This window comes from Adiantum capillus-veneris, chromosome 6 (assembly GCF_014529385.1).
Source record: "Adiantum capillus-veneris isolate H3 chromosome 6, ASM1452938v2, whole genome shotgun sequence".
In the NCBI taxonomy this organism is placed as follows: domain Eukaryota; kingdom Viridiplantae; phylum Streptophyta; class Polypodiopsida; order Polypodiales; family Pteridaceae; genus Adiantum; species Adiantum capillus-veneris.
Window position 1 is genome coordinate 43,409,016 of NC_140936.1, and position 12,633 is coordinate 43,421,648.

General features: G+C 45.9%; 1 protein-coding gene across 5 annotated transcripts in view; it reads right to left on the reverse strand.

Annotated features, from left to right (window-relative positions):
• LOC147455419 (villin-3-like) overlaps nucleotides 1-12,413 on the reverse strand; it is a 37,360-nt gene extending 24,947 nt beyond the window's left edge. For 2 of the 5 annotated variants that reach the window (XM_086514195.1, XM_086514194.1), the window contains exons 1-14: nucleotides 12,157-12,411; nucleotides 12,001-12,064; nucleotides 11,454-11,553; nucleotides 11,230-11,298; nucleotides 10,891-11,121; nucleotides 10,620-10,797; nucleotides 10,399-10,528; nucleotides 10,125-10,287; nucleotides 9,889-10,039; nucleotides 9,706-9,803; nucleotides 9,449-9,604; nucleotides 9,260-9,328; nucleotides 9,030-9,098; nucleotides 8,867-8,950 (exon numbers count right to left, since the gene is read on the reverse strand). In XM_086514195.1, the coding sequence (XP_086370321.1) occupies nucleotides 8,867-8,950; nucleotides 9,030-9,098; nucleotides 9,260-9,328; nucleotides 9,449-9,604; nucleotides 9,706-9,803; nucleotides 9,889-10,039; nucleotides 10,125-10,287; nucleotides 10,399-10,528; nucleotides 10,620-10,797; nucleotides 10,891-11,121; nucleotides 11,230-11,298; nucleotides 11,454-11,553; nucleotides 12,001-12,050 (1,548 nt within the window). In that variant the 5' untranslated portion in view covers nucleotides 12,051-12,064; nucleotides 12,157-12,411. Of the gene's footprint in view, nucleotides 1-8,866; nucleotides 8,951-9,029; nucleotides 9,099-9,259; nucleotides 9,329-9,448; nucleotides 9,605-9,705; nucleotides 9,804-9,888; nucleotides 10,040-10,124; nucleotides 10,288-10,398; nucleotides 10,529-10,619; nucleotides 10,798-10,890; nucleotides 11,122-11,229; nucleotides 11,299-11,453; nucleotides 11,554-12,000; nucleotides 12,065-12,156 lie in introns of all 5 variants that reach the window. The other 3 variants (XR_015188347.1, XM_086514197.1, XM_086514196.1) reach the window with 3 other exon arrangements.
• Nucleotides 12,414-12,633: the final 220 nt, after the last annotated feature.

Genomic DNA, 12,633 nt, shown 5'->3' on the forward strand with positions numbered 1-12,633 from the left:
ACAGCGGTGGGTTTCTCCTTTCCGTTGTGTGGTAGGGATCACACAGAGTGGACCCAACACAGTCCTTGACTGGCTCAAGATTCAGGCTACCGAGTTCTCACACCACACAGGGGACTTAGTGGTGATAGATCTAGTGCAGACACTTTGGCATCTTGCCAAGTTCAACGTGACGCCTCCGGATGCAATGGGTTGCAGGCACATTGTGGTGCATTTGTTTGCTGACACTCAATGCCCTCCTTGTTATGTATTTGTGCATGAGGATTCTTGGACAGAGGATGTAGCCCTTCAGGCTGCACACTCGGCTTGGGCCTGGGTGGGACAGTCACTTCTTGCGCGCTTGTCTAGAGGTCGTTTGGATGCGGATTACTCCCCATCCAAACCGGTCTCATAGATAGCGAGGTTGGTTGCTGCGGCAGCATCTGTTTTCTTTCACTGACTCCATGAGGATCATCTCATGGAATGTGCAGGGATTAGGAGGGCCCCAGTTTCAGCGTCAGAGGGGTCGGCTGCGTCAGGAGTTGCAGAGATGCCTTGTGGGTGGTGAGATTGACATTCTTATGCTACAGGAGCATCATCTTTGTGAGAGCCGCATTCGGCGATGTGGTCAAATTTTGCGTGGTCGCTGTGAGACGTTTTGGTGAGCTGCTTTTGGACCTAGAGGCATCCAGGGTGGGGTATGTATGACCATTGCGGACTCTTTGCAGCAAGCCATTGTGGGCAGAGGGATTATTGTGCCAAGCAGGGCTCAATAGATTACCATGCAGGTTTAGGGTTGCCTCATGGGCTTCCTGAACATCTACGCGCCCAATGTGGCGAGCACACGTGCAGAGTTTTGGGCTCACATTGTAGAGTCTCTGCCCCGCAGGCAGAGCAATGGTGCATTGGGGGAGACTTCAACATGTTGGAGGACCCAACTGATTAGAGGTAGCCATACTACTGTGCATGGAGATGAGTTGGTAGCTTGGGAGCGGTTATGTATGACTGTGGGTTTTAGATATGAGGCAGCATTCTAGCTTTGTGAGGCCACCTGACAGCCTGGCCTTCTCTCGTTTGGACCGTAGAGTGGGAGGAGTGAATCTATCTCGGATAGATCGCTTCTACACTAGTGATCACTTCTGTGACTTGGGTGGGACTTCCTTTTCGGACCATGCACCAGTGATCCTCACAGTGACTGATAGGCAAAGGAGGGGGAGCACGATGCTATGCATCCTTGAGAGGGTCTTGCTGGACTCTGCGCTCACAGAGCGAGTGGAGGCTCTTTGGACAAAGAGCTTAGACATGCAGGATTCTCCTGTTGACAGAGTGGCCTCAGGACTTGCTCAGCTTAGTCGACTCTTTCTTCAAGAGTCTTCGGCTCGCCTGGCCGCAACGAGAGAGGAGGAGCAGCGTCTCCGAGGGGGCGTTGCTTCCCTGCAGAGGATGCAGGAGCAGCATCCAGACAGTCCTTGGTTGGAGGAGCAATTGCAGCAGGCTCGCCAGGAGCTTGTCAGCACAGAGGAGAGGCGCCATGAGATTGCTTTCCATCGACAGGCATCTCAGTGGACCCAGGTGGGTGACAGAGTGACAAGCGCTTTCTTTGAGACAGTGGGACCCCGGCATACGCATGCCAAGGTCAGTCAGTTGAGGAAGCCCGACGGGTCAGTTGCTTTAGAGCCTGAGGATATGCGTGCAGTTGCTACTGACTTCTACCGAGATCTACTGTCTGCAGAGTCTCAGTCAGAGCGCCAGGATGCATGCGAAGAACAGGTGTGGGCACAGATGCCTTGTCTTGTGACTGAGGAGATGCGCAAGAGGCTTGAGCTTCCTCTTCAGCTAGAGGAGCTACACGCGGCTCTAAGCGCACTCTCCCATGGTAGCTGTGCTGGTGAGAATGGTTTGACTCCCAGCTTTTTCTTTGAGTACTAGGACTTACTTGGTTAAGATCTCTGCAGTGCTTTTCAGTACATCCTGCACATAGGAGAGATGCCTGACAGCATGAGTGAGGGCTTGATTTACCTCATTCCCAAGGAGGGTGGCTCCTTGGATGAGATTCGACAGTGGCAACTCATCACCATCCTCAACTCATCCTACAAAATTCTTGCCAAGGCTTTTAGTTTGAGGATTCAGCCACTTCTAGAGAGCATTATACATGGGACACAGACAGGTTTTGTCAAGGAGCGTAGTATCCTTGACAACATCTTTACTTTTTGGGAGGCCTTTGCCCTCGTGCGGTTCCGTGGTGAGGATCTGGTGATACTTCTGCTCGATTTTGAGAAGGCCTACGATAGAGTTGATTGGGATTTTTTGGAGGGCACTCTACTCAAGATGTGCTTCTCAGATGCTTGGATCAGAGGTGTGTCAGCTCTGTACAGACGGGCACACAGTCTGGTTCTTTTGTCAAGAGGTAGAGGTGATCGTTTCATGCTTTCACGTTCGGTCAGACAGGGCTGCCCTCTTGCCCCCTTCCTCTTCCTATTCTATGCTGAGGCGGTGAGCAGGTTTTTGGTTTCACAGCAGGTTGGCTACGTGGCTTAGCGCTCCCTATTCGGGGAGATGAGCTACTGGATGGTAAGTTTGCAGACGACTCAGCCTTGTACTTAGATGGCCAAGAGGCCAACCTTCACAGGTGTGAGCAGACTCTTGAGATCTTTTGTTGTGCATCAAGTGCACTGATCAACTGGAGAAAGACAGTGGCTTTCTCGGTTGGTAGTGCGCCTAGGCCTGATTGGATGCCAGGTGAGGGTTTTTGATTTGATGCCAGTTGAGGGTTTCAGATGGATTCCCCCAGGGACTGTAGTTTGATACTCGGGCTGTTAGGTTGGCTTGGTCAAGGCCCAATAACGAACCGGGGTCCAAAACAAGGCCACCTTCAAAGTAAATGGAAAATACCACCAAAAAATATGAGAATTATGATTGGGATGGCATTGGGAATGGCAAGAGCTTAATATGAGCTATCTTTTTGTATCAATTTCATTGAAAACTGTTGATCCTATTAAATAATTTATATCATTCAAGATTGAATGTCCCTCTATTGGCCTCCATGTTTTAAGTGGCCTTATGTTGGCCCCTTTATCCTATTATGGTCATGGGAGAGCCGGCAACCCAGGGGAGTGGTTTTGATGGGATTCTTTGACTCCAGCCAATCACCCAGGGACTCCTTTTTTCCAGTACACAACAAGGTTGGGACGACACATATTGACAGTGAGAAGAGACATTCGTTTTGCTGTAGCGGACAATTGGTAGGAGGGTCTCATGATTGAGTTCTTGGTAGACTTTAGGGGTGCATGTGGGACAACAGACAGCCCCGAGGAGAGTCAAGATTTTCCAGTGGCTAGTTGCCCATTGAGGTACTGCAGTTGGGAGTTGGTTGGTGCACAACGGTCACTTTGTTGCATGTGCCACCAATGACCATACACTTCAGACACAACGCCACTGTCTGTGGGATTGCCCCATGGCACAACAGGTTTGGCTTTAGATTCTTCGATTGATGCCTACACTTTTGACAGCTAGTCAATACACTTGGGGTGCTATAGCTTGGTCCACCCTCACAGGCCCAACACTTCGTTTCAAGATGGCTTTTATGAGCAGGATGATTAGCAAGATGATTGTGATTCAGCAGGGTTGGCTTAGACTTCAATCCGCCAGAGAGCTTGTATCTCAAGAATGGAGCACAGATAGAGAGAGTTGTTGGGAGCTCATCTGTAGCCTGACAATTTGGTTCATCTCGAGAGCTCGATAATTCTGCATCTTTGAGGCTTGACCCATCCCACCGGCAGAGATTGTACGAGACATCTGAGAGGCTTCAGGGCAACTTCGACCGCATGCGGGAGTGCTGTGAGGCCTTCTTGTGACTTTGGCGACCATGGCCTTTCTTCACCATAGCTTATGGGGCACCTAGATGGCACTATCGTTCACCATTGTGGTTGTTTCCATCTCCCATATCTTGATTTAGCCATCATTGCACATATCTTGTTTTTAATGGGGAGAGTCTCCCCACCTTTTGATGTAGCCCTCTCTAGTAGAGGTAGTCCGTAGCCCATGGGGCAAGTTTTTTTAAACTAATGGAAGGATCTTTTTCTCGCAAAAAAAAACTTGACCAACTACAAAAAGTAAGCATAAAAGACCCTAGAACCACAATGGACACATTAACCCCCACTCAGAATAGTCATGAAAAGAATAGTTTATCAAACATAAATGTGCAAACTTTCCATCGGTAGTTCAAGGTGGAATCATGATACATCAATGTTAGATGATGATCAATAAGTGACGAAAACCATAAGCATCTAAATGATGCAATCGTAACATATAAAATTATTGATCATTGATAGAATACCAAAAGGACTGAAGGTTGGAATTGTCAGACGTCCACACAAAGCCCACTACAGCTAACAAAACACTACAATTTGTACGCGCTCCTCAGAACACAAAAAGTTCTCCAATAGCGGAAGTGTCATATGCACATGGCTCTGTGTGCCATGTGGACAAGCTTCATTGACTTCCAAAGCCTGTTTTCCCCTTCTTCCTAGATAGGAGTGTCTAGAGTCCTAGGAGGATTAGATTGGCAATTTTGTGAGCATGTTCGTAGGACTTGCATGTTTGGACGAATCCATTAGATTAGGTTTAACAGTTTTGGAACCTTCTTGCATAAATGGTTTGTGTACGCATTTTGACAGATGTTATTACGCTACGGTCGGCATCTGGCATGATGTGCATGTAGTTCTAGGTTAGAGGAATCCAATGAGCCATTCTTTGCGTCAATCGGATTCCCGAGTGGACAGATGTGTAACAGTTTCACCCAAACTGACCCCCCCCCCCCCCCGGCCTAACTTTTTAATAAATCATTTTAATGATTTATTTGTTGGGTGTGGTGGATAGATTGCCTTACCTAAGCCTAAATAAATTCATAAGCCCAATTCCTCACCTATATAGGGAGCAGCAGACCTAGCGTTTGGTCATCAATTTAAAAGCGCTAGTTGCAGGACAGCTCCAACATATTCGGTTCCCAAATCAGCCTGGCGTTTTTGCATGAAATCTGCCAACGTTTTCAAATTTCAGCCCGGTGCCATCAGCAGTTGCAGATCAGCCCCTAGCGTTTTCAGTTTTCAGCCCTTCCGTCGCCGGAAGAGCGCGGAATCTGCCATTGCTAGCCACCCACGTTGCGGTCCGATACTTTGGCAGCCCATCAAGTGCTCCATTGCTGTCCATCATCGGCATCCTTGAGATTTGCGTTTTCAGCCCTTCATTCCTCTCACATCGGGAGTGCAAATCAGCCCCTTGGTCACTGGTGGCCATCGGCAACCCCACATTGAGAAGGATCCAAAGGTGCATCAAATCAGCCCCTGAGGTGCCTCGTCTTGAGGAGGTGTCAGTAGAGTCTGCATTTGAGGTATTACATGTGTACACATTCCATTTACGGAATCAAAAACAAATACCACATCGGCAACGGTGTGGGGGGCCCTTGATAGGGTGGTTGGGACCCCATTGGGTGTCATCTCTCTCTCTCTCTTCCCTTGTCTCATGGGTTTGGACTTCTCTCTCATTGTTTTTAGGGTTTTGCCACCACTTTTTACTGTTTTTAGGGTTTCTAAACTGTTTATAGGGTTTTGAAACTGTTTTTTTGCTATTTTTAGATGTTTGTCCTTGTTTTTTGTTGTTTTTAAGGGTTTTGAAACTGTTTTTTAGGGTTTTAAATCTGTTTTTTGCTGTTTTTTAAGGTTTCGATGCCGATTTTCTTTGTTTTTTAGGGTTTCACAAGTGTTTCTTGTATTTTTTTAATGTTTTAGAGTCTCTCTCTCTCTCTCTCTCTCTCTCTCTCTCTCTCTCTCTCTCTCAGGAAGCATCCAGGAAGTGTCAACGGCCTCCCCCACGTGTAAGAAGACATACGAATTGTTCTTAGGCATACCCACACACTCAACCTGCTGATCAGAGACGCTGTTCTCGGACCATGCCTCATAACAATTGGTATGATGAGGAGTGTAGAGAGACGAGAGCACAACTTCAAAGGGATCTTCTCCTAGGGGTCATTGATCACAGACAATCTTGGATAGTCTTCAGGCATCGTGTGCGACATAAGAAGCAAGCATTCCTAGCTCAAATGGAACAAGACTCATACCAATTGTTCTTGAGTAGAGACTCATGAGAGACATGGCGTTTCTTTCATGAGCACTCCCCTCCCCCAGTGATTACTTCTCCTCATGTGTGGAGTCAGTATGCAACATCCTTATATACGGTCCCTGGACAGACACCCCTTCCAGATCCTCTTGAGCCATGCCCATCTACGAGTACCTTCTTTACCACTGAGATGGTAAAGACGGCCATTGACAGGATGAGGAGCAGGAGGGCATATGATCATGATGGTCTAGTAGCAGAGCACTTTACACATGCTAGAGATATGATGGCAGAGGTTCTTGCACTTCTATTCAATCGTGTCATGTGTGAGGGTCTACTTGAGACTTGGAGATTGTCTACTATTGTGTCTATCTTCAAGGCAGGTGATCCTACGGAGCCTGGAAACTACCGTACTATTATGATTGGACACAAATTGGCACGGTTGTATGCATCTATCCTTGAGGAGCAGTTGAGCAGATGGGTAGAGAGTGAGGGCATACGAGCAGTGGGACAAGCCGGTTTTAGGAGAGGCTTCTGCACTCAAAGCCATCATTGAGGAGGGTAGGGAACATGGGAGACGGATTTTTTGTAGCTTTGTGGATTTCCTCAAAGCAAGATTGATGCGCAAACTACACGAGATGGGAGTGCCCATTGAGTTGATTTGGGGGATCATGGCTCTATACAGATCAGTGGTGGGACATGTACGCACTTCAGAGGCTATATCTGATTTAGTTCACTCCACTATTGGAGTGAAACGAGGCTGTCCATTGTCTCCTACTCTATTCGTTATGTATATAGATGAGGTTTCTGATTACATTGACAGAGAGGGTGACAGAGGTGCCCAGCTGGCACGGACATGGATTCCATTGTTTGTATATGCTGATGATATTGTGTTGATCTCTGACTCACCGGAGGGTATGCAGCGACACTTGGATGCATTACATAGCTTTCCGAAGGATAGTGGATTGTGTGTAAACCTTGGTAAAACCAAGGTTATGGTGTTTAACACCACACCGCAATGGATCAGGAGATCAGCACCTACATTCACTTATGGCCAGGAGATTGTGGAGTACACATATGCATACAAGTATCTTGAGGTAGTCTTCACTGGGCCAAAGTTTTCTTTGAAGAGAGCAGCAGAGACTAGACTGACCAGAGCGTATGTGGCCTTGGGAGGATTGGAGAGAATGTGTTCGCAGGTTCAGTTCCAGGAACCCCGAACAAAGCTCTGGCTCTTTGATAAGTTGGTAGCTTCAGCTATGCTGGTTCACGTTTGGGGGCCCTCTGTGGGTCAGGATGGGTGGAGAGGTATGGAGAGGCCCTTCGTATCTATGATCTCTCGGCTGATCAGAGCCAAGGCCTCAATGCCACACGAGATCATTAGAGCGGAGTTAGTGCCCCCCCTATGGAGATAGAGGCGCTTACCAGATCAGTCTCCTTTATGCACAGCTTATGGGATACTACCAGAGACAGACATGCTAGATTGACACTTGAATCCTCCAGACAATTAGCTTTACAGGAGGACACATCATGTTGGTATGCACAGATGTCATCATGGTTCCAAATACATGGCTTCAGCATGGACAACTTGCCTCCCTTCCAGTACTCCCTCAATGCACCATCGTTATCTCTTACACGGATGGAAATTACTACTCATTCGCCAGGACCTGACCCAGTTGTGGACACCAGGAGGACATGGATAGAGGCAAAATAAGAGTTAGGCACGAAGATGTCTTTCTATAGAGAGCATCTTCTCCAACTCACAGGGGATGGGTTTGTGATTTGATCGAGCTATATGGATACACACCTATCTCATGAGTTACGGTGTGCCATTGGTCAGATACGGACATCTTCACACCAGCTTGAGATTGAGACTGGTAGATTCAGAGGGATACCAACAGCTAGCAATATGCCGCCTATGCCATAGAGAGCCAGAGACGGAGACACATTATATATGTCAGTGCACAATGTATTACGAGATGCGGGGTCGCTTCCACTGTCTATTCAGAGAAGGCTTCGGACCCTTCTCGAGAGTCATGAGCTATCAGGACCAGAGATATGTTGGCTTGTATCTACTTGAGTTACTAGATCTGGAGAGAGACAATCCCAAAGAGAGATCACAAATTTCTTCACACTAGACACTGGACAGATAGAGGAGCAGCCACCACTGCAAAGCTCAGCTCATAGTCACACCCGCGGTACTCTCATTGACCGAGCATTGGAGCTAGGGAGATCGAGACGCCCATGACCTCGATGATTATATCAAAAATGTTGAAAATTCAATCAACAATCGCTTATCTTACATGTTACTATTGTCTCGTCCATGGCTTTAGTTTTGGTCATTGATCGATCATCCGTTTAACTTACATTGATGTATCGTGATTGAACCTTGCACTACCGAGGAGTCGGTTGCAGTTTTTGATTGACGCTCTATGCAGGTTGTTGCTTTCATGACTATCCTGAGTGATCTTTCAGGACGTTTAACATGTCCATTACAGGTATTTTATATTGAACAAATATAATACTTTATTTTTTTGCCATACTGGTATTTTTGGCACGAATTCTTCATTCAAGGTTGTCTAGAACGGCACATATTTCAGGAATTGAGTGTTTAGAATCTTAGGTTTAAAAGTTGTCTCTATGTGGTTGCAACAAGTAGAATAGCTCTTTTGGTTACTATTCTTTGTTCTAACTTCTTAGCAAAGGATAATTAGTGTGCAGGTAATTATGTCAAAGAGAGCATCATTGTTCAGTGTGGAAGTCTTGAAGAAAATGATACCAATGAGATTTGAGCAGCACTCCACTTTGAGGGACCAGACTGATGCATTTGGAATAAGCTGCGTCTTCCAACAGTTTCTCCATCCTGCAAGGTGCTTTTTTTCTCAGCTTGACAACCAAGTAACATTTATATTCAGAAGTAAATAGCCAAAAGGTGATCTAACCTTTGTAACTATCAGCTTGCTGAAAAGGGACAAGAAGTGTTTTGGTTCTTTGTCTTGAAAGATTTGAACCTACCAGATGCATCCTAATGTTAGTGAGTCCATACAAAAGCATCATAAAATGAGTGAGTTGTGTCCAATTTAACTCAAGCCAATGCATGTTAGTTTCTGTTCTTACGAAGTCTTTGTGTGGATTGCTTGAAGGTTCAATGTTTTGAGGGCAAGTTTCTTACCTCAACTGCTTTTCCTTGGAAAGAGCCAACGACATCCTTGGCATGGCTTGCAGCTGTCGCCCTCGTGTCCTGAGAAATTGGTATGTAAATGGTTCACATGCTAATGAGAGCAATCTAAACTCATGCATATGATGCGTATCATATCGTGCAAAAAACTTGTCCTAAAGGATCAAGGAAATTGATGTGTACCATGCTACTTTGATGACCAAGCCATGTATATACAAAATCCTCATGTTCTTGATTCATTGAACATGAGTGAAGCACTACGTAGCATCTGCTGCTGTTAAACTTCACCATCTCACTTGGTGGTAGACACACTGTGGAGCCACGGTCGACACACCAAACCTGGAGAAGTATATCAGACCTTTCAGTACAAAACTGTCAGTACGCCAACAGTGGCTTGCAACAAGGACATCAATAAGCATCCACCTCAACAAAGAGAAAACCTGGAGGTTTCCAGAGCTGCTCATCGGCTGCAACTTTTCAGTGGTAGGTGCTGTTTTTAAGAGCCCCTGAATATTGAACCCTCTCTGCTTCAACAAAACTGCAAGTATTGACAGCAGAGGTAAGGGCATAATGTGCAAAATGAAACAAAAGTTCTTGCTATGCTTCAGAATACTGTTACACACCGGCAACCTTCTCTCGTCCACTTTCAGAGCAAGTCACTTGGTTGCCGGCTGGCCACAAATCAAATCTCGCACGAAAATCCATAGGCTCAAAGTATTCATTGACACATATCAGCTTGGTGTGATGAGGGTCTCGCTTTTTTGAGCACAATTCCTGTGCGTAACACAATGTTTCTTAGGGGCTGGCTCGAAAAACTCTCCTTGTTATTGAATCATATGTTAGCAGTGGAGGCACCCACCTCGGCTAGCAAAACAGCAGCCTTCTTGTCCTCTAGGGAAGTACTATGACCCATCCAAGTAAAGACTTCCTTGTCGCATTCTAAAATGTAGGTATTGTTTGTATCCAGCAGCTCTTTTTTCACAGGCGAGGCTTCAGTTTTCTTTATTTGACCGTCTTGGATCCTGAAGATAGAGCATTGCTTTAATTCCAACGAACCACATGTAGTTGGGTCTTGTTGTGGCGAATCAATGCCAACTGCTGCTTATGTTAACAAGTCAAGAGGGAGAGCTTACAGATGAAGCTTGCTGCTTGACAGCTCTGTTTCCTGACTGCCGCTTTCCATCTTCTTCATAAGAGGTGCAAAGCCACCAAACAAGGCCCAGAACTCTCCACTATCCATGTCGGCCACAAATTTTCCATCTTCTGAACCAGGTGCACATTATAAATAGTATGTGAGAGACCACCAATTTTAATTATATCTGCTAATTGTGAGCTAAAAAACTGTCAATGGTACCAATTACTCCAATTGGGCACTTTTCTTTGTGAAAATTGTCCATCAAGTACTGCACGACATCCAAGGCTTTGGCTTGTTCATACATATCTGTGTTGGCACCATTGAACTGGAATATTTTATTCTGAGTGTCAACCACAAATATGCTATCATGATTGAGTGATGACCTGCTGCATGGTACCTGCGTAGCTCAATGTTAGGTGCAAATTTATTGCTGGGTAGGGATTTAAGCCAAAACAGGGCCACCCAGGTAAGGAGGATGACCTGTTCATACCTCTTTGACCCGTACTACATGCTTTCCTTCACATAAAAACATGCGAGTTTTGTAAGGAGTTTTTGTAGTGTGACCAGCGCTATTGTGGTTCAGAAGTGGAATGAAGCAGGGCTTGAAGTATGATAGAAATCTGTCTGACTCATAGCCTGCCTTCTCATGTATTTGTACAGCACGACCACCTAGAGATGCATTCAATTCTACAGCTTTGATGGCTGCTGTTGCTGCATCACCCTAATTAATAATACATAGGGTTAAGCAGCCACCACCATGTAAAGGAATCTTTTATAAGAGTAATTAGCTGAACATGGCTGATGGATAGAAGGGGTGTTATTCTCTTACATGGTTTGCGCATGCTCCACTCCAGCAGTGAATGTTATGTTGAAAGCCGCCGGTTGGATGTGAACAAGTCTGCAGACAAAGAATGAATTGTAACCATAAACTGCCTTCTAGGAATCATTGAGTACAAATAGTTGTTTTCCACCGTTTAAGCTATTTGAGCGGGTTCAACCTGATTGCAATTCCCATTGAATGATGAGTTAGAAGCAATTGGAATGAGTGAACACCTGTAAAACGATGTAAGCCTGCTCGGTAAAGAATTGGCCATGCTGTGACTTCTCTAGTCTCTTGGGTCGAGAGTCGTTGATCTGCCATATCTCAAGCCCACTTCGAAGTGTTAATGGAGAATTGTTCCAGTGAGAAAATGCTTCTATGGATGACTAGGATGCTGATTTGCAATCTTGGTGCACACAATCGTGTAAAGATGCCATGTCAACTAGGGTCTCTGTTGCCGAGATGCGGCCAGTTGTTTCGCTGATTTGAATACTGGCATGGCTGCCATTAAGCAGAGCCAAAATTCTATCAAGCTTCAACGTGGGTTTTTGCAGATGCACACAATCTGAGGAATGGTTTTAACTTGTGGGTTTGTAGGCCATAATGCAACAAAATAGCTGACATTCAAATTTCCTTTTATATTACTAAGATAATTTTTTGTTAAAGCAGGTAGAAACAGAGGTCAGAATTTCTTATTGTTGGTCGATCAACATTTTTGGTTGACGGAATTGTTAATGATTTGGTGATCTTCTATTCAAAGAGCTAAGTTGGCTAGGATACAGTTGAAGACCGACGCCGCCTTGGCGAAATGCTGGATCCACGTCTCTCATACTGAATCGGGAAGCTGCATGTAAGAAAGTCACGACTCAGAAAATCAAATAATTGCGAGGGCATCCTACAACCGCTACCGGGCGAAGGTTGCAGAGGTTTGTTTACCTTGGTTATGTTAGGCGAGTTGAGGCAGAGACAGAGGAGACCAGAAGCGATTTAAGAGCAGAAAGCTATGCAGAGGTTGAGTAGAAGTCCGATGCTAGTATATCAATGTGTGTGGCTGAGAGAGAGAGAGAGAGAGAGAGAGAGAGAGAGCTGAGGGAAGTTTTGGCTCATCCACTTGCCATTCTCTTGTAGTTCTGGCCTTGCTTGCAGAATGTGTGTGTGTGTGTGCGCGGGCGCGCGAAGGTGGTGAGTCGAGGATGCTGTTGATGCTACAGTGATGGGCACATGCACATGGTGGCTAGCAGGACGAGCGACGTGAACTGCCTCCCTCGCCTGCATGCCACGGAAGATTTCTTCAGTGGAGGGAATTTCTCTTTCGTTACAATTCCAGATCCGTGATTTTTCATGCTAAAGTATTCGTAGACTTCTTTCTCGCAGCTTTGGCTTTCATTCAACTGAAAAGCTCACAGCGTCAGC